Source organism: Simochromis diagramma, unplaced genomic scaffold (genome assembly GCF_900408965.1).
Source record: "Simochromis diagramma unplaced genomic scaffold, fSimDia1.1 OVJJ01000649.1, whole genome shotgun sequence".
Classification (NCBI taxonomy): domain Eukaryota; kingdom Metazoa; phylum Chordata; class Actinopteri; order Cichliformes; family Cichlidae; genus Simochromis; species Simochromis diagramma.
In genome coordinates, this window is record NW_024387444.1 from 809010 (window position 1) to 834930 (window position 25921).

Sequence of the window (25921 nt, forward strand, 5' to 3'; positions counted from 1 at the left end):
TACAGTAACCAGTTTACCCTGCGACGTTCTCCCATCCGCATTTTTTCTGGATGAATGTGCGCAGTAAAATAGGGCGTTCTGGAGACTCCCTCATTCATTTGCAGACAAATCGCTAGTCTTAAAGACGAAGGCGTAGCGTAACGTATCCATAAGAGAGCCTGAAGAAAAAAGGGTGTTTCGACTTGATCCGAGTCTGAGAGCAGGATAGTCCCACTGTGCGCAGAAAGTGGGCTCTGTCTGCGTAAAGATCCACAGTCTCCAGAGATAGGCTGAAATTTACATTGGCAGAGTTTTTTTTTTTTTTTTTAAACCGCCCTAACCTTAGATCTATTTGATTGCTCATGCTTGCAACTGATGAGGAATTTAATTAAAAGGTGAGCCTATCTCTGTCTCTGACGCACAACCTGCAGAAGTGACATCTGAGCATCTTAGAGTTTTTGTTTTCACAGTAGCTTTTAAGATATGGCCAAGTTATTCCGAGCTGCTATCATGGGTCCACCGGGATCAGGGAAAGGAACGATATCCCAGAGGATTGCGCAAAGTTTTGGCCTGCAGTATCTGTCCAGTGGTCATTTTCTACGAGAGGGCATAGCTGCAAAAACAGGTAGGATATGCACAGCAACCCAAACGGCAATACTGTGGTGTAAACAGGAAGAAACCGCGCGCAGAGGGAAAAGTTGATGCAACTCTTAATTTTCTTCGCTGCATATCTTAAATTCACGATCCCCCTTCTCCCGCGAATGCAAAAATAGCAAAAATACCAATCCTGCTAAGGTTGCAGGAGGAAGTTGTGCGCATTTGTTTGTGTCCACAGTTGTTTCACTGTAAACTTTGAGCCCTCTATCCAAACTGCACCGCGCAAGACATTTATTGTTACTATCAACTGTATCTGATTTCAGTCAAATTCACCCAGAGCACTAACTCCAGCAGTTTCTCCAAACAGCCTAAAACCGTTTCTTTCTGTCTTTTTTTCTTTTCTTTTTTTTTGGTTTTTGCGTGCATGTGTCTCTCTGCACTTCCTCATTGTGGCTACAAAAGCACAGTCAGTTTAATTCCCAGCATGTGCCAAGCTCACACTGACAATAAGGTTTAGTTCACTATGGAGGGCTTAAGTAAAAACACATGTGCCTTAAGAAAACCTTGCTGCCATGTTTCAGGAAAATAAATAAATAAATAAACCTCCACACTGACACAACAAGCCCTGTCCTGTTTTGTTTAAGAACTTCAGAATCTGGAATCACAAACAGACACACGTTGTCTGTTTTCACCTGTCTGTTGTGTATCAGAGGCAGGCTTGCTGGTGAAGACCTATGTGGAGAGAAGCATGCTGGTGCCTGACCATGTGATGACCAGATTGATGCTGCCCAGACTGGAACAGCTGAGCGGTCACAGCTGGCTGCTGGATGGTAAGAAGAACTGGGTTGTTTTTTGTTACAGTGAATGCTTCTTTCTTTTTTTTTCTTTGCTTTACTTTTTAATTAACACTTACATATAGCACCCTGCCCCACTACTCTGTCTTTATTGTTTGTAGTGAGGTTGGGAGGGATGTTTTCATGATGCAGCCTCATGGCAGTGTTAGGAACTGCCAGCTATCTTTCAAATCTGATTGGCCACCACTTGGTGCCACCCCTCAAATCCTGACACTGAAAGCTAGAGAGAGAAAAAAGAAGAAAGAAAGCAAAGACACACTTCTGCATTTTCAAAAATTAACCACAAAGAGTCATATGCTTTGGCTTTATTTAAATCTGAGGGGATTAAAAAAAATACTCTCCTCACTATTCTACATGTGTGAGTAATAAAGTTTTATGGTCCAATGACCTGGATGACTAAGAACCTTCACAGACTTTTAAGGTACTGATTTTGCAAGTGTGTGTACACGCTTCACTGGTAAAATAAAATGTAAAAAACACTTTCCCCTTTACAGGCAATAGCATTGTTCCATTACCTTTCACCCCCCCCAAAAAAAGATCACTTTTTTATGATATTCTAATCATATGCTAATAATCACATACTTTTCATCAGTCAGTCATTAATAGCAGTCTTTATACAGGATACTCATACTTTTGGAGGAACTTGTTACATGAATAAAGCGCTGACTTTGCAGGTTACCGTGTCTTTTTCAAGGTTGAATATTAGCCACTGCCATCAAGAGAAATGCAAAACATTGACGAAACAAGCTAGTTAAACCAATTCAAACCTTGAAGCATGATCACTAAACAAATAATTGAGCAAGAGGGAAAGCAAATCAAGGTTACACACACACAGACAGACATACACGCCTGCATTTCCTCGATCATGCCTCTATCATGCCTTTGATAGTCTGTGTTGCTGGTGCCAACTGGATATTTGGTTTTTACCATTCAAAGTTCATGTCATGCTTTCATTTACCTAGCTACATACATGCACTATAGACTCCCAGTCTTTGGCATGTCTTCAGTATTTTGTGTCTCTTTCTGTGTTGCAATCTTTGATTTAGTGCTTTTCTGTGATTCATTTGTGGGCTCTGGCATGGCAGCTCTAACCCTGGTGGTTAGAGTTTTAACGGTGCATTATTAACCAAACAAAAGAACAGGACTGTTCGAGAACTGTCAGTTCTTGGACACAGAGGAAAGGTACAAACCAGGGACACTGTGTAATGTAACATTTAAGGTCAACTGTAAAAAAAAAGGTCCATTGTCATAGCCAACAGAACTAGAAATACAGAATCCATTTGTAGATTTGACTTCTGCCATCGTACTTCCTTGAAAAACTTTGTATCGATTCCTTGTGTTCCGTAGGTTTCTTGGCTTGTGGTTTCTGAGTAAAAAAAGAGAAAGGAAGAAGTCTCCAGATAAAGATCAAAGCACCCAAAACAAATTTTTAATGTGCAAGTGTCATAACAAAAACATAGCATAAAATAGGGGCTGAGCCCCTCCTGAAGTCCACAGTTGTCTCCACTGCTTTGACACCGTTTAGTTCCAGGTTGTTGTCTCTACATCAGGCTGTCAGACTGTCAGTTCCCCCCTGTAGGCAGACTCATCCCCACCTGAGATGGCCCCAATAAGGGTCATGTTGTCTGCAAACATTAGAAGTTTGAAAGCATAGTGATTGGAGGTGCAGCAGTTAGACACAGGCATTGGCAGCATGAATGAAAGGCGCTGGCTTGTCATTTCTGCTGGTGCTTGATAAAAGCCGTGTAACTGAAAGCTTCGGGGTTTTTTCACCCCATTCATTCACAAGTGCAAAATCCTGATATAATATCATGACTGCAAGCCATTCCACAGGAAAACTGTAAACACCTTCTGCCAGCTGGTGATATTAGCAAGAGGAAATAACAGCATCTGAAACTGTAAAACAGAATATTTCACGTGTACACTGTTTCTTACTCATGCTATTGACTGAGCTGTGATCATACCTTCAAAAGTGCACATTCACTTTTTAGTCTTTTAGCTGACTCAGTGTGTAACATTGGTTTTTCCTGGTTGACCACTCGATGACTCATGTTTTCCCTTCCCTCTCCCTGACTGTGCCTAGGTTTCCCCCGCACACTCGGACAGGCTTTGGCCCTCAACAATTTGTATCAGCTAGACTTGGTTATCAGCCTAAACATCCCCTATGAGACTCTCAAGGAGAGACTGAGCGACCGCTGGATCCATCCAGCCAGCGGCAGAGTCTACAACATGGGCTTCAACCCTCCCCAAGTGCAGGTGCCAACAGCCTGGAAGTGGCAGCATAGCCACAAAGTTTGAAATAGTTTGGAATTTAGGTTTTTATTTTTTGTGTGGATGTTTCTTCCCGACGGGTTTTGTGTCATTGTGGGTTTTTTTTAAGCTGTTAGGGATTTAGTGCCTTTCTTCTACAGGGTGGAAACCTGCCAAAATGAAAGGATGAAACCAGATGAGGGGGAGGATTGTTGCCACGCTCCCGCACCACCACCACCACCACACCTTTGCGATTAGTTTTCTTTAGTTTTTTTTAAGTTTCCAAAGTCCCAGTTAGCACATAATTACAACTATCTTATCTTATATATAACTGACTTATCATTATCTTAAATATAGAAATATTTAACATTGTGTGACTCATAGTGGTGTGACGTGAAGATATGAAGACTCCAGCGATTCACAAATATGATATTGTTGTTTTTACGGAGTATTTCTCATGGTTAAAATGTTCTTAAAACAACTGCAAATTGTAAGCATGAACTAATTACAATGGAATCAGATTGCCATATTTTTATTTTATGTCGACTATAATATTCCTGAAAGTAAGCTCCTTAAGATCAATATATGGGTATCATGTTGACTGCATATTGTGGACTTAATGCAGCATGCGGAGGCAAATGCACTGTTGTTTGCTAATTAGTGTATTGTACTGTGCTTCAATCCCATTTGCAAATGTCATTTCACTGATTTGTGTTGTGTTTGCCTTTGCTGCGTTGTTGTAACCTTGCATTGCCTTCCTCAGGGTAAGGATGACATCACAGGAGAGCCACTGATTCAGCACGATGACGACAAGCCGGAGGCTCTGATGGCCAGACTGAGACATTACAAAGATGTGGCAAAACCCGTAATTGATTTGTACAAGTCAGTAAATACTTGCACTTCATTTGATCTTACTTTATATTTTGTTATTTTTGACATTTGTTTAATCATAGTCATATTTAAATAGCTTCTAGAGGAAATATAAAGTATGATAATTTAATACAAGTAATACAGCTTGGGTTTGAACATTACATGTATGTCTTGATGCATGCTCAATCATCCAGGTATGTAAATCTCCAAAAGTTGATTCTGTTCATCTGGACATCTTGAAACGTTTCTCCCACTAAAAACGCTACGTCCAGATGAACAGAATCAACTTTTGGAGATTACAGTTGCATGTGTGTGAATGTTTGGTCACAGAGCTAGAAATAAGTGACTTCTTATTACCCTACTTCATCTCTGCATTGTCAAGTTTGCATTAGTCACAGTTAGCATGACACGCCCAACTCTCAAATTATTGTCAGTTCAGTTGAAATGTGGGGAGTGTAGGAAATAAGCTAATAGAAAAGTCAATACACTTGATGCATCTGTTCTAAATTGTCCATTTTGTGGTACAGCCTCCAGATAATGTAAGAACTGTACCCACAACCTCTCATTAGTTCTCCTATTTCTTCACTCAGGTCACAAGGAATCCTGCACTCATTTTCCGGTACAGAGACAGACCGGATTTGGCCTTATATCAATTCTCTCCTCAGCACCAAGATGCACACACAGCCATCAGATACCTGCCAAGCTCAGACACCATGAGTCTACCCCGAATGAACAAAAAACCAAGGGGAAGGGGGGGAAGAAGTGCAGTGGTGCCTTTATGTACTGGCCTGGTGTCAGCTTTCGGTTTTGCCATTAAGAGTGAACTTTAGAACAATGGACCAGGTCACTGACACACATGTTTCTCATTGACTGTCCAGTTTTCCAAACGAAAGATTGTATGAAAATTTTCAAAGACTTATAGAATGAAGATTGTGACAAATTCAGATTCAGAATCCTGACAGTAAAACATTCAAGATCGTTCAAGCCTGCTAAAAACCAAAATGCTTAAACATCCAAATTCTGCACAACACTTTCATTAATCAGTTTATCACACATGAATTTTGATCTTCAGTTGCTCCGATCCAACCACTGAATGAGCCGATATGGAAAAAGTAAACACTAACGTCTGATTTATTTTATAGTAAAACCAAAAAACGATGGGGGAAAATAATACTCACATGATTAAAAACACTTACAGTTTTTTAAATATAAATCACAGCATAAAATATCATCACATTATTGCCTAGAAAACACACACGAAGAGTAAATATTCTCATGCCATTGCCTTAACTGAGCAATAGTAATGTTCATCATCGCCCCTTATATGAAAACATCATTTGAGTAATTTTTTTTCTTATACACTAGAAACCTGTTAAAGCCTGTGTGCTACATGCAAAGTCATCTGTTACATACAGAACTGTTTTTCATTTAAATGTATTTGTGATTGTACACTATAGCCATCAGTTACACAGACAGTGCAAGCTGTAAAAAACTGCTAATCTTTTTTGCTGAAATGCTGTTAACTTTGGTCTGCAGTCATCTTTGGACTTGTACAAGAATCCCGTACAGTGACTCAGCGGCACTGGGATGAAGATCAGTGCCTTCAGTATTGTTACATTCCTTAAAACATACCATAAGGTTGCCTTGAGATTCTGATCACCAAAATGTGATATTTTTGGTATGCTGCAATGATTTTGCAGTGATTGTTCAGCTAAATACTTTTATGATTCTGATATGGTCATAGATGCAAAGATGTTCTCATGTCTGGATTGTTTGAATGTATAAATCAGTGCTGCAGGGTGAACAAAATGTAGTAGGTCTTTGCAGACTTTGCTTTGTAGCTTTTTTTGTTTCATGTGATTGTTTGAAAGTCGCAGTGATTATTCACAAAACAGAATAGCTTATGAAATGATGACTAAAGACAGTAATTTAGCCACACTAATAACTAAAACACATCCATCATCAAATACGTTTCTAAAATATTTGATGTAGCTCTGTTAGTGCTGTCCAACCATTTTAAAAACTTGTATGTAAATTAGCATCTGTTTTATTCACTGCAGCACATTTCCCATGAGCTTCTCTTTGTTTTACATCCCAGGTTTGTAATGAGTTTTTTTTTCTTCCATTATCTGTGTTTTGATTGTATGGGTATGTTGTACATTTGATTTAAAAGTACTATGAGTTGACTCTCATATTGTAACCAGAAGACCAAAGAGGAAGTAAACATGAGAGTGCAACAGAGCCTGGGGAAGGAGCAAAATAAATTGATACATGTTTGCTAATGTAGGACAAATCCAGACTCTTAGAGGGAAGTGGGTTTACATTGTGCTGTGTAGGACTGAATGCTTCTTAAATGAATGGATGTGGCAATGGGTTTTTGCCCTGTGTTCATAAAGTGTTGTCAAAACATGTTAGGCATGTTAACTCTGTTTTTCCAGCTTTCATTCATTCAGTCAGCTTTCATTGTTATTCTCTGCGATTAAGCCAGTACTTGCTTAGCAACATGCACTTGTGCACAACTAGATACGTTTCTTAAGATCATGCAATATTGTGTAACAGACCTAGGAGATAATTAAATGAATGACAATAATGGGTGTACAAACACACACCTTGTGTGTACAGTGCGTTCTTTAAACGGTTTCTCTACTTAATAAAGAGGGCTGTGTGACCACAACAACTTATGCAATAGCTACTCCTAGGACTTAAATACAGTGCACGCTTCTGTCTATACTATGGCAGTCTCTCTTCCTTCTTGTCTGTCTTTATTTCTAGAAAATATAAATGTGTGAATCTTGTATCTCTCAAATCCTCTGAGGAAAGCAAAACGCCAAAATCTGCCAGCTGCAGGGCATATTTAAAAGACCAACGCTAACACACACTGAAACCACACGAGCATGCTTAGGAATACTATCTCTGTCCTCCCATCGTGTCTAATCCTCTCTGATCTGTGAATCAACCCCACGTGAATTAGAGCTTGGGTGAAAGGCCTTCTCCACCGTCGCGGATTACCGTCTCATCTGCTGTGTTTACCTTCGACGGGAGGCGCAGCAGGGTCGACTGTGAACACCTGATTCAGATTTGGATGATGAACAATGTTCTCACCTGCAACAAACCAAACACGAGGATTATTATTATTATTATTATTATTGCCCGGGGCGGCATCGTGGGCATCGGCAAAAAATAAAAAAAAAATTAAAAATAAAAATTGCTCGTACTCATGCTGCCCCGACGTCATGCCAGCGCATACTGGGAATGGCATAGGCACCGATCGATTTTCTATCGCCCGTTTGCTGGGAGTAAGGGCGCCCTCCGTCGAGCGCCTGCTGCTTGGGAGGAGGGAGGGAGGAGAGGGCGGGGCGGCGGGGGATTCTCTGGCTGGCTGGAGCAGCATCTAATAACCAACTCGCAAAATAAAAATAAACCAACAAACACGAAAACACCAGACATTATGATGCAGACTTATAATTTGCACCGATGTTTTTTCGAAATTCTGTACGCGAAAAGTGAGCGCGAGAGCCCTCTGTGCGCCTGCTTGCTGCTGAAGTCAAAGTAAAACTTTATTGTCAACTCCGCTACATACAATCCAGAGAGACGAGACGACGAGGCTCCAGTTACAGCAGTGCAAGTAAACAAACAATATATATAAGAAGAGTAAGAAAATAAATATGCACTTTAGGACTGGGGATAAAGGGATCAATAACAATTTAAAATTTATATTTTACAGTTTGATGATTTAAAGTCTCACATACAACCCGTCGAAAGGGGAGGGGGGCCGGCTGCTTCCAAGTAGCACATTTCATTCATAATGATGTAAATCCAAGCCCATTATGTATTCATGATTTGAATCCTGGGTTGTGTGAAATCCCAGAAATACACCTTAGACAAAGTGAATCTGTGAACTAAGGTGTAGGTGTGTTAGATTATGTTGTGGTGATCCTCGGGTTGGGGGATGGGTGTTCATACTGGAGTGCAAAATTAAAACCAATGGAAGATGGACAAGAAAAGTTGAAAGCCATCAGGTGCTCAGTTTAGAAAAAATAGAAAAGAAGAGGAGGAGGAGATGCAGGTAAGCAGACGTGTCATTGGATAATGGCAGGTCATCCTGAAACAAATAGAATCAGAATACTTTATTAATGCCTAAGGAAATTATGTGGGTTACAGTTGCTCCAAGAAGAAATGGTAAAAATAGCAACAGTAACAGACTAAACTCCGAACAATACATTATGTTACAGATTTTAATATTAATTAGTCATTGTCAATTGTTGATTTGTCCTGTTCTCATTGTATGACGAATTATGATGGCTGTTTGGTAGCCGTTTGCATACTATGCCTCTCTCTCTCTTCATATGTGTGTGTGTGTATGTTTCTCTGGTGAAATTCAACAGTTTTATGTCAATAGACAATCCTTAATGTGTGTGTGTGTGTGTGTGTGTATGTGTGAGAGAGAGTACGTGGTGGTGGGGGAGGGGGGGGGGGGGCGCCAGAGGGTGTGTTCACCCAGGGCGCCAAACAGGCTAGGACCGCCACTGATTGCAATGTGTGCCAAATCTGAAGCATGTCTTGCATTTTAGTGTCGTTTAGCTGACTCGTGACTATTGCGGGCTTTTTTTTTTTTTTTTTTAATCTGCTTTATGAATTTACGGTCACCAGTGCAGATTTTTACAGTGCAGATTTTTACAATTATTGAACGCGTCTTTGTGTGGTACGGAAACATTGTCCTTGCTCTTCGCTTCTCCGTGCAGTCCACTCCGGGTTTTCCCCCTTCAGTTCAGGCAGGTTGCGCTGAGCGGCGCAGTTTCTACTGTACAAATTCACGAACATCCACGCTCCCACCACCGCCTCGTCTTTAACTCATCCACATCTTCTACAGATCTACCAATCGCCATCGCGGGACTTTGTTTGTTGATCATGTTCCAAAATGTGATTATATGATGATGACGTAGCCTCCTGTTGTTTCTGTCATTTTTACGGGTTAACCTGGAGTTACCGGGGAGTTGTTACATGACAGCAGGTCTCACAGGGCGTTTTTAACGTACTGACCTTTGACTGGCAGCGAATGACAAATCAAAGGTCGGTGTCTGTGAGCAGAGCGCAAAGCGCATCACCACCTCGGCACAAGACGGCGCTCCCGGGAGGATGGTAGAAGGCGCTCAGAAAGGTAAAGTCATCTGCTGGATTTTCTATTCGCACTCTTTGATTGAGTTTATGAGAATTACAATTTATCGTCTCGGGTTCTGCTGTGGCCTCAAAGCAGGAAGAGAAGCGGAGAGCATCACGATCCGTGTGTGGATGTTACATAATATCTACCTCCGGAGATTGTGGCCACTTCCCTGACAGTTCATCCCTGCTGGACAGATTTCGCTTCCAAGGAGAAATGTTTCCTCCCAGTTAGCATAAGAGAAGGATTGATTAGAGTTAAACAAATTAAAATACACTTATTTCTGTGCAGTTGGCCTATATTTTGCAAGATGCGCTCACGATTAGGATGAATGACATCATTTGGGTTATTTCTGTCAGGGGCAACGATTTTTCCCTCCCCCTTTGCATATAAGACATCGTGTCCCTTCTGCAAGAAAATCACAGCTATTGTTACTTTGCTCGTAGTGGCATCGACCTGAGGTGACTGGCTCACGTCACGAGGACTGGCACTTTTCTTTTTTAGTAGTATTTAGATTTTTCTATTGGCAGGTGATTTCGACCATAAGTGCATTTCAGGAAATCAGTTAAAAGCACATCCTGTATGTCCCGTCCTCAATTCAGTCTCGCAGGACAAATTTCAAGAAACAGAAACAGTTTAGTCAGAGCACCGATGTTAAATAATGCTGTAGGAGGAAAGGGTGCTATGTATTTTCCATCACATGCACCATATTTATCACCGAGGGCTCGCTCTTGTTGAGAGGAAGGCTCCTCTGTTTTGATCCAATAGCGTACCTTTACATCACCAAACGTCACGCACACCACGTGAGCGGATTACAGGACTTGGCGTGGATTGATGTTTAACCACTGCCTCACCTTTCGCACCAGGATGTTATAGTCACCCCACAGGATTTAGAGGATGACTTGTTTAATGCAAACAGGCGTAAATGGTTTCATTATGGCATAAATTGTGTGCACAAGGGCTTTAAGGCTTTTTATGGTTAAGTGAAGAGAAAGTCAGATAAACAGGCAGCATCATTCTGTAGATTTTCATGACAGTGCTGATGAAAGCTACAGCAATGCACACTCCAGCAGCGACAATATTTACTCAGACATGTAAGAACTGATGCAACAGCGGCTCAGCAGTTGATTCAGGTCTGCTACCTGATTTATCAGCAGAGTCGTGCAGCTGATGCAGCAGATTCCTGGATTCTGCTTTAACTGTTATAGGGATAATGATTAATCTTCAAACTACCTTTGAGGGTAATGGTAAAACCATTATAAACTGTGATACAGCTTCTTTTCACGTTACAGCAGTTGCCATATAGCAGTACAGTGGAAATAGAAATGAATTCCCAGAAGGTCATAATAGCGGCTTCTCCCATGTCATTTAAAATTTAATGGACAACAATATAAGAGGTGTATGGTGGTGCGGTGGTTAGCACTGTCACCTCACAGCAAAAAGGTTGGCCCATGTATTCAATAGATGAGCTACTGTAGCTCACTTTAGTGTCAGAGTACTCAGTGCATCACAGTTTGTTGCGTAAGGGGCTGCATAGCTGCAGACCAATCAGGGTACCCATGCTGACCCCTGTACGTCACTGTACAATGGACACAGAACTGGACCACAGAGAAATGGAAGAAAGTGGTCTGGTCTTATGAATCATATTTTCTATTACATCATGTAGATGGCTGGGTTTGTGCTTGCTGCTTACCTGGGGAACACCTGGCACCAGGATGCACTATGGGAAGAAGACCTTCCCACAAAGTAAAAAATATCTCAGGAATGGTTTGAGGAATTTGAGGTGTTGAGTTGGCCTCCAAATTCCCCAGATCTCAATCCAGTCGAGCATCTTTGGGATGTGCTGGACAAACAAGTTCAATCAATGGAAGCCCCTTGTCACAACTTATTGGGCTTAAAGGATCTGTTGCTAACATCTGGGAGCCAGATACCACACCTTCAGCGGTCTAGTGGAGTCAACGGGTCAGGGCTGTTTTGGCAGGAAAGGGGGACCAACATACTATTAGGGAGGTGGTCATAATTTTTTGCCTAATTGTAACCTTGACATTAAAACCAAATTTAGAGTCTGAAAAATGCCTTCAAAATCGTGGGAACGGACATTTAGTCCCCATAAGTGAATGTTGGTCCCCACAAATATAGTAGCATGTCATTTGTCTGTCCTCACAAAGGTGTCTAAACATGTACATACACACACACATACACATATATATAATCAGTTTAAAATTTGAATTTAAGTGAGTTTTTAAAAAAAAAAAAAAAGCCAGAACACTTTTTTACAGATTATATTATATATTATAAAATACAGATCTGAATACAGAACAGACAAAAAGACAAACACAACAAGATGAATTAAAGCACATTACATGCTACAAATATGTATTTAAGTTCATGTGTAATGACAAAGCAAAGAGCTCATACTGCACCTGCTTGCTGTGTGCTCAACATGCAGGGCATCACTGGCTAAATACTGGAAGGCATGGTTCGGAACTAGACTGGAAGCTCCTTTGCAACAATGCAGGAGCAGCACGTTGCATCCGGTTATGGCCGGGGTATCATTCTTCCCTTTTGGACATTCCGTTCCCGCTGTGCTTTGAGCTCCCGTCTGTTTTCCTAAAAGGGTTTCCCAGGCTCATGTCCTCTTTTCAGAACCATGCATGGTTTTTGTTGCCAGGGGACAAGGCCTAGGAAGGAAGCATGCCATCACTGGTCAGTGCTTTGTCCTACACAGACTTGGGGTCATAACACAAAAATGAAACGGACAAATTTGGAGCTAAGAGACAAATCTGCCTAATTTTAATGGCTATTAAAATCCAAGTTGGTCCAAAAAAAGAAAAGAAAAAAGAAAAAAAAGAAAATCTTTATGAGGAAGAGTTTCCTTTTTGTGGCAAAGCATGGCACTATTGTGCCCCTGCTCTTATTCATTCTGACAGAGCCAGGAGTCCTTGTTCATTTTTAGTGCAGGAGTCAAATGAAAACTCTTCTCAGTTACGGTCCCAGACTTCTAATCTGGACCTTATTTACACAAACAAAAGCAGCTCTAAATAAATTCAGGTGTTCAATTGCAACACTGGGAGCATTATCATTTAAATCAATAATTCATCTACACACACACCTCAGACCATTCAAATCTCTGCCTCTACTATGCACATGTCATTGCAAGCACGATTCATCATTTGACTCGAGTGTAGAAATCCAACAGTTTAGTACCCTTCATCACTTAAAAAATGAACTGATTTACTGGGAGAAAAGAAGCCACTGTTCAAATCATCTGTTGATTATGTGAGTCCATTTTAAGTCCATATTTTGCTGTCTTATTGTAAATTTTAATACCTTTGGGTTCTTTATTAGTTTTGACCAAAACAAGTCACTTAAAGACATGGACTCTGTTAAACCGTGACATGCATTTTGAACTATTTTGGGACATTTAATATGATTTAATCCAGCATAAACACTGGAAGTAAGTGCAGTTCTTTACAATTGCCCTAATATTTTGCATTAATGATATAACAAGTGAAAGATTTGGGATATTACTTACCAGATTTAAACGAATGCTTCTAGTCTCAACCAGCCTATTAGAGAGTGTGAGTGCAGCTTTAACGCAGGACGACTGTGAGTGAGTTGGGGTGGATTTCCCTTGTACTCAGTCGGGGACTACAGCAGTAGCACAATCGTCGTAGTAGAATGCGCTGCTGAGAAAAGGAGGACGCAATAGAGGAGAGAGAGAGAGGGAGAGAGAAAGAGAGAGAGAGACCACCCGGTTTTCTATCACAAACAGAGGAGAGCGGCCACCCTCTCATCCCCGGACATGTGGTGCACCCAGCAGCAGCAGCAGAGGAGGCACTAGCAGCAGTAGCAGCTCGGGCAGCAGCGGCGGTGACGGCGTCGCTTTCTACGTCTTCTGGGGTTCTTTTGTGTTTAATTTCCCTTCTTTTGTTTCCTTTGGGTATGAGCTTGCTGGGGGCCTACAAGAAAAAGAGCAGTTACGATGGATATGAATCTTTGCAGCTGGTCGATAGCGGAGGGGATAGCTTCAGCATCGGCAGAGGGAGCAGCGGCGGCACACTTGGAGGCTCCATAGCGGCCACCCTCGGACCGAAGGCGGGCCCGCTGAGAGAGGAGGACTGCAGCACCATGGACAGCTCAGGTAAGAGCCCCTACCGCCTCCGGCTGCTTTACGAATGGCGTTTGGAGCCTTCGTGGACGCGGAAAGGGCTTTAATGAAGGTGTTTTGACTTTACTGAGTGTTACCGCGGCCTGTAATTGTCTTGGTAGCAGTGGACAACATAATGGCTAACATAAGTGAAAGTAGCCTACAGGGGAATCCTAAAATCCCAGACCCCACCTAAGAGACTGTACTGAGCTGGTACTGTAAAATAGATGTAAACATATATGTCATATATGAATTTGTAAATACGCCTCACTCTTCTTGCATGACCTATCTGTCCCTATCAACTTCAAACAGGCTTCTATAGATGCAGATGTTTACTGTATCCAAAAATGTGTTCTGAATTTTTTAAACACTTATCAATTTTTTTCTATTAAAATTACGGGAAAAGTCTATGCAAAGTAATTTTATTGCTATATTTGGGTGCTATCTGCTACGTAGACCATATTTCATGGTTTATTTACTTTGCACATGGGCTTTAAGACCAAAATTCTACCGTAACTGTAGCGGAAATATCATATGTCAACAGTTAAGAGGATAAATCTTGTTTAGTTTGGGGCGGTAGAAGCACAAATCCTCTCTGTTTAGGTTTTAATCTGGTAGTTGTTGATGGCAGATTATAAGCCCCACATATCTGATCTATAAGAAAAACAAAAACCCCGTGGATGTTAGTACTCCAATCCACCAAAGTGCTGTAATTTAATCCAGCTGTTTGAATTCATTGGTTTTGACAGATTCAGTTCTTTGTTTAAAAATAAGTCCTATAGGGTGGTATAGTTTTGGGATAGTTTCTGTTGCCTGTGCTCCTTCCATACTTACTATTCCTAAAATAGCAGACTCCATGATAAGAGCCAAATACCTGGCTCATGATACAAATATAAATTTTTGTCACATGCCAGACATTTGGCTCTTTCCATGCACTCTGCCACTTTTAATAATAGCAAAGCATTAGCATAACATCCTATGGACCTCTATATAGAGTCATGTGATGAATGTGAATATGAATGCTGATCAGGCTTCCTTCTCTTATAAATGTATAAAAGTAATAATTTGAACATGTCAAGTGTGAACAACCAACTCAAACTTAAAAATAATTTCCAGTTTTAAAAAATTGAAATGACGACACAGTTATCCAAAAATATTAGCACCGCAGTTATTAATACCTATATTACAGAATAACAACAACAATTAAAACATATGCAAAATAAATAAATAACATAAGGCTGATAGGCGTATCTAGATTGTGAGGCCTGTTTGTAGAATGTGTGTTCACCACACTGCAGTACTCTGTGGAGTCAGCCAGTCTCCAGAGATGAACATTTGTGTGAAACAAAAGAAGCTGGATGAGGAGGGGTAAGGAAAGGGGATTGTGGGTGGGGAATGGGGTGGGTGTGCGGGGGCACTCCTGTGTCAGATGTCTGCCTGGCCAGTGTGTACAGACAACCTTTTTGATCTGCTTGTGTGTGCATGTGTGTGTCTATGTATCCATCTGTTTTTTCCCCACAATGCTGGATGCGGAGGGGTAAAGGTTGGCACTCTAGGAGGAGGGAACCACATCCAAACAAGCTATTGATCTTTCTCACAAAGCCAAGGGCCCTCTGTGCTGCTGATTTCCTGTGCTCTCTTCCTCTAACTGGCCAGGCTAACCGCTGCTCTATTACCTGATAGAGCCTGTATCACAGCCTCCTCTGGTGTCTCCATTAGCAGGGTTTGTCACTGTAGTTGGCTCACTAGCCAGCAGACTCCCACATCCATCTGGTCATGGACACAGAGGCACATGGGCGAGCTACCAGACCAACAGGAAAGCAAACAGGCAGATTCTAACAGATCTGCAGGGGGATAATGACTGAAAAAAACAGAGATAGGCAAAATGTGCTGAAGCAAAGGTGAGGGTCACATTGAGGGTGTATGACTACAAGGTAACCACACTCTAATAAATATAGATAAAAACAACTTAGGAAATATATAGAAAATAAAGTAAGCCTGCACAATAAAAAATAAATAAATATAACTTGCTTAATTAAGCACTGGTATCATTTCGATTATAATATTTCAGCAGTACAATAAAACTAAAGGCCCTAATGATCTTGCTGAATACACCAATCTGTACTTTTCTTTCACCACCGCTAAATACTTTCTAAGTTATCGTGTAGCTAGCTTAGATTTTTATTGTCTAATTTAATCTAGATCGGGGTTTCTAAACTCTGTGGTCACACAGGATGATTAATGGGCCATTGAAATCATGTTAAATACAATTTTTCTTCTTAAATATAGATTTCATTGCCTATTTTAATGTGAGTCCTGTGGAGTTTGGCATTTCACAGTCTGTCTGAAATGATCATATCTTCAGGCCTATGAAACAATTTGTTGTTGTAAGCAGATGCTGCTTCAGTTTAACAGTTTGAGAATCACTGCGTCAGCTTTATAAAACGTCATTTGGTGTAAAGTAGCTGATACAGCTGACACTGTGCAATTAAACTGTCCAAAAAGGGAACCACTTAGGATAATTAGAATATGGAAAAAATATAGACGTGTGAACAGATAAATGGTAGATCACTGGTCCAAGTTCACTTTCCAGTTTGGTTTCAGTCTTCAGCAGGGTCCTAGTACTTCCCCCCAAAATAAGCAATTGTTTATCTTTTGAGTGAAGGGATAAAAAAACCAACCAACATGACCTTGTAGGATCTTACTACAACACTTTCTGCCATTTACTGGGGCTAATTTATACAGAGCATGGCATAACCCCACCACAGTTTTACATCTGTTTAAATAACTCAGCTGTTTGTATTGTCATTGTATGTTTATCAAACGTGTTACATGTGACGATAAATAGTTTCTGTGGACACTGCAGTGCCCATAGAAACTCTTCCACTCTTCATTATAGCGTTGCTTCAGCTCATTGAGGTTTGTGGGCATTTGTGTATACACAGCTCTGTTAAGCTCGCTGCAGCATTTCAATCGGGTTGAGGTCTGGACTTGGACTGGCCCATCGCAACACCTTGACTCTTTTCTTTTTCAACCATTCGGTTGTAGATTTGCTGATATGTTTGGGATTGTTGCCTTAATGCATGATCCAGTTTGGACAAGCGTTAGCTAAAGCTAAGGAGGGTGAAAAGAAAAGTGTCTGGACTTCTTGAAGTTTCTTGAAGACGTTTAACATGTCATCTGAGGAGCTTTTTCAGTTCTAAGAGCAACTGGTGGAGAGTCCCAGATTTTTTAAGCCCTATTGGGAGTGTCCCTAAATGGTGTCCAAATTAATGGGCTGCATCCTCCTGAGGCCGCATTTGTAGACCGATTACGTCACAGCAACGCGACAAAGGCTGTCCAAATTCGTAGACTCCTCCGAATGCAGCTGACAAATGCATCCTCCTTTTCCCCGAATTTGAAGGATGGGTTGGGTGTGTCCTTTGTGGCCCACCATATCCCAGAATTCATAGCGCGGCCCAGCCAATTCCAGTTTTCAACAATGGCAGGTGCTACTAAGTTTAAATATTACTCTTATTACTCTTTCTGGGTCACAAAATAAACTTTTAACATATTTTCAGGCAAGAATGTAGCTGTGTAAACTTCAAATATCTGCTTGGTTTATCAAGATATCACATATTTGCAAAAGTGCTCCGACGTTTTCGGCGACGTCTGTTACCCAACAGCTCGATAGCTAGCTGGGAGCTCGAGGGTCACTAGAGCCGGCGAGAACGGCAAACTCCCGGCACATCGTTTTCAGATCACCGCGGTCTTTCGCTACTCAGATTAAATGTGATATATAAGTCACTTAGATAAACTAAAAATGTTATTGTTTGGCTTTTTTCAGTGTTTTATTTGTTCGTGAGTAAATCAGTTTGGCTGAGATTAAAGTTTATTGATTTGATTAGATAAAATAAAACTTTATTAATCGCTCAGGTGGGTTCCTCCTTGGTTTTTCACACAGCTGAATAAACGTCAAACAGAAAACTGATTAAACAGAAGTGTGAGATGGTCGAGAATTTACGCCAGTGTCCTGTTATATTTCAGATAGCAAGGAGCAGACAGCTGAGTTTATTAAACTCCACCGAGACAGCAGTGACGCAAATCTGAAGGCTAGACCGTCCAATTTCACAGCCGTTTACTTCCGGCCTACCCAATCTTCTGAGGACCCGGCCCATGTAGACTGGACTTTAGTGTCCCTAAGAGGGTTAGCTGAATGTTAGCTGAAGCTAGCATTTGATGCTAGAACAGTTTGGAATACAGATGACTTAAGGTTTGACTCAGTGCCTGCAAGGTGCTCAGGTTGTGTGGTTTCAAAACAAGCCCAGATTATCACCCCTCCACCTCCATGCTTGACAGTTGGTATGAGGTGTTTGTGCTGATATGCTGTGATTGATTTTCACCAAACGTTGTCTCGTCTGTTTGAAGGACATTGTTTCAGAAGTCTTGTGGTTTGCTCAGATGCAACTTTGCCAGCATGTGCTGTGCTGCCACAGTCTTTTTAGAGAGAAGGGAAATCCATCCAAACAACCTGCACTTATTCAGTCTTTTTCTAATTGTACTGTTATAAACTAACGTTTAGCATGCTAACTGAGGCCTGTAGTATCCGAGATTTAGCTCTTGTGGTTTTTGCAGTTTTCCTGAGCGTTGCACAGTCCAACCTTGGCACGTGTGTTAACACACACTTGAATGCTCCATTTCAGCGAACTGACCAAAGCTTCTGGTTTTCTTTAGGTCCTGTAAAAAGTCTTTCACAAGACTGTACGTAATGATGAAGTTTAAAACACAGATGACACAGATTAGTCGGGTTTGTTTTTAACTATCCCAAGCAGCTTTAAGGATCTGAAGGTTCAGAAGTCGTGACAATCTTTTTTAAACTGATGAATTTCAAAACTTTTGTAAAAGAATCAGTTTGCCTAATTCTCTGTCAGCTTCCTCCTACACTTAGTCAGAGCTGTAATACCAGCGTGTCATGTTTTCAGCAGCATGTAAAGGCTTGCTTGTCATTCAAGGGAGCGGAATACACTTCTGGTTAAGCTGTGTAGTAGATGATTAATCATAGACTCCTTGTCTTATCAGCAGCATCTATAATTAAGCAGATTAGCGTCGGGTTGACACTGCAGTTGTTGAAATTCAGGAAGATACAAGGCCCATGATTATGGTACCCCTGAGGTTAAGTGCAGGGTTTTTGCCTTTCGAGCTTTACTGTTGTCCCTGTGCATCTATCTGTGTCGTTAACACTAGGCTGGATATTGAGGGAGTAAGGTTTGAGGCTATAGAAGGAGGGAGACATATGCTGACAGCCAACAGATCCCTCTGGACATGAATAGAACTGCCTTGTCTTTTTTCCTCTCACTTCAGTCACCTCTGTCTTCCCCTCCTGTTTCTATTGGTCAGCTTAGTGAATGTGATACTAGGCAGCTGAGGAGGGGCGATGTGGGCTATTGGACCGGCCTTCTTTAAGTGAAAAAGCTCTTTTGGATGTGACATTTCTTTATGAATGTTTGCTCATTCAGCATCACTGCTGCTTCTCCATCTGTACAGGTATCAAACATGACTGACACATACACTTGGTTCTTGATGTCAGGGTAGAGTGTAGGATCCTGGTTTTCTTAATCCTGTCAAGGTCACTGACTGGCAGATGTGTATGCCAAGGAGCTTAAAATGGGTCAAAACGTACCACTGAAATCACAGCCTTGCCTAAAAAAAGGAAAGAGGACTGTTCTAGCTTTTATTGTTCAGTGTAGACACGCCCAATGATGCAACTATATTTCTGAGATAGGTGACTGGATTGGATGGATGGATGGATGGATGGATGGATCTATCTATCTATCTATCTATCTATCTATCTATCTATCTATCTATCTATCTATCTATCTATCTATCTATCTATCTATCTATCTATCTATCTATCTATCTATCTATCTATCTATCTATCTATCTATCTTAAAGACATGTTCATGCAGTTACATTGTATAAAAACTCGACTTAACACTGGTAATCTTTGCTGTTTGCAAAGTTCAATTCAATTTTTTTAGCATGGGGGAATTTTGGTGTCTCACAGGCTGCAAGAGTTTTATTTCTCAGTAAAAATAAATCCCTGTCATGCACATCATGCCTCAGCAGTCAGAGACCAAAAGTCTAATTTTGGAACTTAGTGAAGAATCGCTGCAAATACATCATGCATGTGGCGAAGGAGTCTCTGTCGAAGGAGTTTGAAGCAGCTGCTGTCTGTGGTTGTATATCAAACTTTGCACGCAGCTTTTCTCCTAGACGTTGTTTGTAATGTCTTTGCGTCTTTCCAAGCTCCTAAAATAAGGATGGAGTTGATGCTTTCAAGCTTCTGATCCAATTGCAAAGAAAACATTTAGCAAAATGTCAAGTTTTGACATTTTGATAACATAGCAAAAGTATGTGGGTAGATGTTTCAGATAAAAGTGAAATTTTTTGTTTGGCTTCTGATTTTGACAACCTCTGAGCTTGGCCTGACAGTCTGACATGCTGGTTGGCTGACATGAAAGGCACGGCAGCCAACCAGCATGAAAACAAATATGTCCTTGCATAGCCCATTAGCTATTCCTATGAGCTATTCCTGTCATATTCCATTTTCAGAGTTAGAAACATCCCACAAACTACTAACTAGTGGTACAGTAGTTTCTCGTCATAATGAACCATCTGTGTAACCTCAATAACCCTTTTCCCCAGTACTGTCCAGATGAAAGTCATCGATAAACCCATAACATCTTTAAGAGTGTGAATCTGACATTTCCAACTATTTAAACCAAAGAAAAACTTTGTACAGACTCAGTCTGTTTTTGCATAAGTGCACAGTGTTCCTTCTCTTGCATCACTGGGACTTTTCTTTTTGAAATAGAAGAAGAAGTTGCCTGTTAAAATATTTTGCAATACTTCCATTAGTTTATCCAGGCCAGTGCAACACATAAACTAAGCTTTCTTTGTTTTTAATCATGGGGAAAAACACACTTGCACATACGTGAAGATGAATTATAGATGAGGAAAACCAAAAAACAACCCTACTCTGGGCCCGATCTAAAATTTGATGCTCAGCTAGCTTAATGATCCCCACTGACCGGTTTGGTTGGGAGAAGCTCTTTTCACTCCTCACAGATCATAAACTCAAGCACTGACTGAATGCTTCTCTGTCGGCAAGTGCACATTTCTTCATGCACAGGTTGTGCATGAAGCATGATGCTAGGACGAGACTTTGCCTAAAATCCGGTTGTGGGTGTTTGTCTGCGGCATCATGTTAAATGTCGGTAGATTAGTCAGCACTGCCAGATGATATAAAGTAATGACATGGTGGTTTCTATGCACAGTAGGTGAAGAGGGGAGACAGAGGAGGGAGGGTCTGAGTGACTCAGATTAAACACATGGGCCTCATCCAAAATTAAGAATATATGCAAACACACAGATGCGCATGAGCTGGTGTGCATTTTAATGTGTGTCTTGTCTCTTATGTCCTTCTCCATCATTCCTTCACACCTACACACATGTTTACTGAGTGTGTAGAGCAGTGACTCATGTTCATCACCAAATGAAAAACCTCTGAATTAGGGCTCGAAGGACTGCGTGTAAATCCATCATTTGCGCAAAAACGTATGATGGGATGTTTCAGCAGAAGGTTGCCCTCCTCTCACATGTAATTTTGGTCGCTTTCCCTGCGCCACAAAGGTGGGATCAGCTACAATGACTGCCCTAAAGCAAAATGAAGTAGGAATTTGTAGGACATTAGTGACATCAGAGCTTGAAAAGCTTCTTGCTCCTTTGTTCTCAGATATGGATGCAGGCTATGGCGGAGGACTGCTGGATATGGTCAAGGGAGGAGCTGGCAAGTTCTTCAGCAACTTTAAGGACAACCTGAAAGACACGCTGAAGGACACCTCCACCAAAGTCATGCATCAAGTTGCTACGTAAGTGACCACTGCATTCATATGGTTTCATATTACAGGAATGAATACAGTTTTGCTCAAATGTTATACTAATAAGCAAAGATTATTTTTCGAGAGACTTGCGCAACAAAAGCAATGGAGACATGGTCGGCTACTGCAACTGTATAGAAGTGATGATTAAAAATAAAAAAAACTCTTAGTTGATTAAAATTTGGCTGATCTTATGTTCAAGGTTGTCGTGTTGTTTATGTCCAGACAGTGATTTTTAGCCTCACATTAACGTCTATTTCAAACTGACCTGAATATTGTCAAAGATCATCACTGTTGATGCTTTCCAGCAGTTTTCAGGTGAAGAGTTTGAGGTTTTCAATCCTGAAGGGAGCACATCCAGTGAGGAACAAAACCAGGATCGTACTTCACTGGGTCAGATGGTCAATACAGAGCTCTGCTGGAACATGGATGGACCTGAGGGCGAGTGTCTGGTGCTACCAGCATGTCTCATTCATCAGAGCATTTTTTGGCCAAACTAACCCAGACCTTGCCCAATACCTGGATCACTCACAGGAGTGATCAGCTCTCTGCAACTTTGTTCACATCCCAAAAACGAAAACAAGTTAAAGCATCACAGAAACAAAGTCTGACCAAGAGACAAAAAGAAAAGAAAAAAAAAAAACAAAAACAGCCCAGAAGTGCTCAAAATGATGACCTTGAATATAAGCTCAGTCAGTGCTTCTGATTTTTACAGATACGATTTTTAGTCATTGTGATCACATCTAGTTTATCTTGAGTTTATTACCATGTGACACTGAATTAAATACACTGTGCAGTCAAACATAAGGGCCAGGGGTCAGAATTGGCCTGCCAGAGACTCCAATCAGGTCCACTGGATGGCTTTGGAAAATGTGAAGGAGGGCATAGATTTTGGACTTTTAACTTTATTTTCCTAAATTTTACAGTTTTCTACTAACCAGGGACCCTATTGTCATTCAAACCACACCAAAGTAATAAATAATAATCTATAATTTTTCTATAATTTTAGAAATGCTAACAGATGTCTCACATTAACTGCTGCAGCATTTCTTATATTAAATGAAATTAAATGTGTAATTAAACTTCTTTACCCTGATAAAAAAGGAACCATCACTGGTTCGGCCCTCTTCAGATCAAAGTAGCCAATGTATTTGGCAAACAATTTAAAACATGTTTGACATCCCCGCTGTAGATATTTTTCTAGTGTTGTACAGCCAAAGATGAATACTGCACACAAGTCCAGCTTAAATCTGTGCTTCAGTAGCGAGCGAACTGGTTAACCGAATGCTGTTTCAGATGTTGATCACAAGCATCTCCAACTAGCTTTAGAAGTGAAGCAGCAGAGCGGTTGGGATGGAGGGAGGAAAGAGTGAGGTTTCAGAGTCTGGCACGGCTCGGTCGTCCCAATGTGTTTGTGCACAGGCATCTGCACAGGGTGGCACAAAGAGGCCTCTGTATTATCAAACACACACACACACACACACACACACACACACACACACACACACACACACACACACACACACACACACACACACACACACACACCCCTACGTTGCTCCCCTCACTATTGACTCAGCAAGTCTGATTGTGAAATTTCCTCTCCAGGGTCTCTCCCTTTCTGTCGCTCACATCTTGGCAAACCCCCACTCTCCTGTCCTCTCGTTCCCCTTGTGTTTTTCGGTTGATCGACTGCCCGCTTGGCTCCACCTTTCTTCCTCTCCTCTCTGCCTCCCTCTTTGGTGTCTATTGCCCCACTTCTGGCTGCATTATTCATGGCGGTTCATTGTGCCAAATGGCCAGAGCACTGCTGATACAGAAGGATTCATTTCATTAGGAACCTGTGTGATGCGATGTGAAGTGTGTTTGTGGGGACTGTATATGCATGTGTGATAAGGGATAATGGAGGGAGGAGAAGTAGGCTAGCTCATACCTTTTGCTTTCTTAAACAGTATGCATTCAGACCACTTCCAAACAATTCTGTTTCGATTAATATATCATTATTCCAGCAAAACATTCCATATTTTCTTGTTATGTAGTCTTTTGGTTAAGTTGTTGCTTAACAGAAGATGAGTAAATAGATTTTAAGCAAATTTTGGACTTTATCTCAAATGTGACTGCCAATATTCAACCGTGTCTGCTGACCTGGACAAAGTGTTAAGGCAGGTTTAAATGAGATATAAGAATGTCAACCAAGGGAAAAAAAATTCCCTTGAGCTTCCTCGGTATAACGTGACACCTCTGCTGTTAAACGGGCCTTCTTTGAATGCCCCGACAGGTCTTGATCCGTTCCTCTCTGCTTCTGTTCTCATGCGTAGTCAAGGGAAAGAGCTGCTTCTGAATTATTAAAACCAACCTGTGTTTCTTTACATAGCTGAAGAAGAAAAATTTGCAGGGCAGGCGACTTGAAGCAACAATGTGTTTGTGTCTGTGAGAAGTGCAATGAATATGGAGCCTTGATGGCTGTGCTGGTTTTGTGAATAACATGGTGTGCTTGGTCTGCACCCAGGCTGTAACCCCCACTCCACCGACCTCCCTATCAGACACACATTAATTTGCCTTTTCCCCTCAAGTTTTCAAGCTTTGATCTGCATCTAAAATTCCAGTTTTCCCAATTTCATTATCCATGTCATTTTTCAGACACCAAAACATACAGAACACAAACTTACAGCACATCTTATCTACAAAATAAGAAACTCTGGTGAATTAAAAAAAAAATCCCACTGTGATTTTGAAGAGTGAATGAAGATAAATCAGGCCCCGAGGATAGATGATTGCAGTGCAAACACTATGTAGCCACTTAAATTGGTTTAAGCAGACATGCTATAAAAATCTTGCTTAAACAAAATGAAGACAAGTGAATTTTAGAGAAGACCATAGGGGAAATGTAGAGAGCCCGACTCTAATATCCATCGGGATCTAACCCACTTACATTGATTTGGTTGAGACTATGTTTGTGTAGTCTTGAGAGGTTCTAATAGAGCACCTCACTTCTCATGTATTCAGCCTAAAATGTCTTATAAGCTCAGGGTGTTTACTTTCTCGGAGGAAAGCATGAACATGAAGTGCTGTACTGCTCAGAATGGGTTTAATAACATACCGGTACATCTATACACCAACCCAAGCAAGTTTACCTTTTGGATTTTTTTTACTGTTTTTTTTTTTATCACAAAATGTGAGCTATTACATCAGAGTTAATACCAATATCAAGTTGAATAAAGTAGTGCAGCAATAAGAAAGTCACATAAAAATTAATAACTGCTAAAAATTGTTGTTTTGTCTCTCAGGTCAGATAGAAGAAAGAAAAGATCAGTGGTGACCATTAGTGATCATGTAATCCACAGAAAGATGCCAACGATGGGGGACCTGTTACAAGCCCACTACAGTAACAAAGTTTGGATGCTGTGTAAACTGTAAATATAAACAGAATGCAATCATTTGGAAATGTCATAGACCAATAGAATGTAGAAAACATAGATAAAATGTTTTGGAATGAGAAAATGTACCACTTTAAAGAAACTATTAGCTCATTTTGAATTTGACGGCAGTAACTTGTCTAAAGAAAGTTGGGACAGAACTGCGTTTACCGTTGTGTCTTCTCTTTTGTGTTCTTGGTGAAAGGTCTGGACAGCAGGCGGGCCACTTTAGCACCTGGAGTCTTCTACTATGAAGCTGTGCGTTGTAATCCAGTAGATGCAGTATGTGGTTTAGCATCGTATTGCTGAAAAAGACGTTGTCTGAATGGGAGAGTATGTTGCTCTAAAGCCTGTATATACCTTTCAGCATTGAAGGTGACTGTTCAAGCAGTCATTTCCATAGGCACTAGTGCACCAACATCCCAACAGAGATGCGGACTTTTGAACTGAGAGCTGATAGCAAGCCAGATAGTCTCTCTCCTTTTTAGTCTGAAAGATGTATCAACAATGTATTTCATATTCACTAAACAGTTTTCCACTTCCATTTCAAACAACCTCTGACCCAGAGAAAAATCATCGGCCCGAAGAATTGATTTTCAGCCTTGTCATTTAAAGAGATTTGTCGGGATTCTCTGAATCTTTTTGATTCGGATTTTCAGCTACTGTGTTCAGAAAAAGATCAGATAAAGTACTTTTACATCAAGGAACAATATTCTGATATGTTTCTG

The 25921-nt window shown here is 40.9% G+C and overlaps 2 protein-coding genes and 2 long non-coding RNA genes across 4 annotated transcripts in view; 2 read left to right on the forward strand and 2 right to left on the reverse strand.

Moving 5' to 3' along the window:
* Positions 1-160: 160 nt before the first annotated feature.
* On the forward strand, positions 161-7140 carry ak4 (adenylate kinase 4). The gene is made up of 5 exons (XM_040013548.1): positions 161-604; positions 1287-1406; positions 3514-3686; positions 4444-4562; positions 5141-7140. The coding sequence occupies exons 1-5, from the start codon at positions 463-465 to the stop codon at positions 5265-5267; spliced, it is 681 nt and encodes a 226-aa protein (XP_039869482.1). The 5' UTR covers positions 161-462; the 3' UTR covers positions 5268-7140.
* On the reverse strand, positions 6359-7813 carry LOC120722540. Its single transcript, XR_005693510.1, has 2 exons — positions 7766-7813; positions 6359-7652 (listed from the first exon to the last, which is right to left on the reverse strand). It is a non-coding gene; the product is annotated as an uncharacterized LOC120722540 (long non-coding RNA).
* Positions 7814-11960: 4147 nt separating this feature from the next.
* Positions 11961-13357, reverse strand: LOC120722539. Its single transcript, XR_005693509.1, has 2 exons — positions 13244-13357; positions 11961-12389 (listed from the first exon to the last, which is right to left on the reverse strand). It is a non-coding gene; the product is annotated as an uncharacterized LOC120722539 (long non-coding RNA).
* A 272-nt stretch (positions 13358-13629) lies between these two features.
* dnajc6 (DnaJ (Hsp40) homolog, subfamily C, member 6) overlaps positions 13630-25921 on the forward strand; it is a 35111-nt gene continuing 22819 nt past the window's right edge. Inside the window, 2 exon segments of the mRNA XM_040013546.1 lie at positions 13630-13852; positions 21633-21768. Of these exon segments, the coding sequence (XP_039869480.1) occupies positions 13654-13852; positions 21633-21768 (335 nt within the window). The 5' untranslated portion in view covers positions 13630-13653.

Excerpts from the sequence above, each read along its gene's own strand:
- ak4 (XM_040013548.1), top strand. The coding sequence starts at position 463 with ATGGCCAAGTTATTCCGAGCTGCTATCATGGGTCCACCGGGATCAGGG. Across the intron at positions 605-1,286 it reads GGGCATAGCTGCAAAAACAG|AGGCAGGCTTGCTGGTGAAG; the intron begins GTAGGATATGCA and ends GTTGTGTATCAG. Across the intron at positions 3,687-4,443 it reads TCAACCCTCCCCAAGTGCAG|GGTAAGGATGACATCACAGG; the intron begins GTGCCAACAGCC and ends TGCCTTCCTCAG.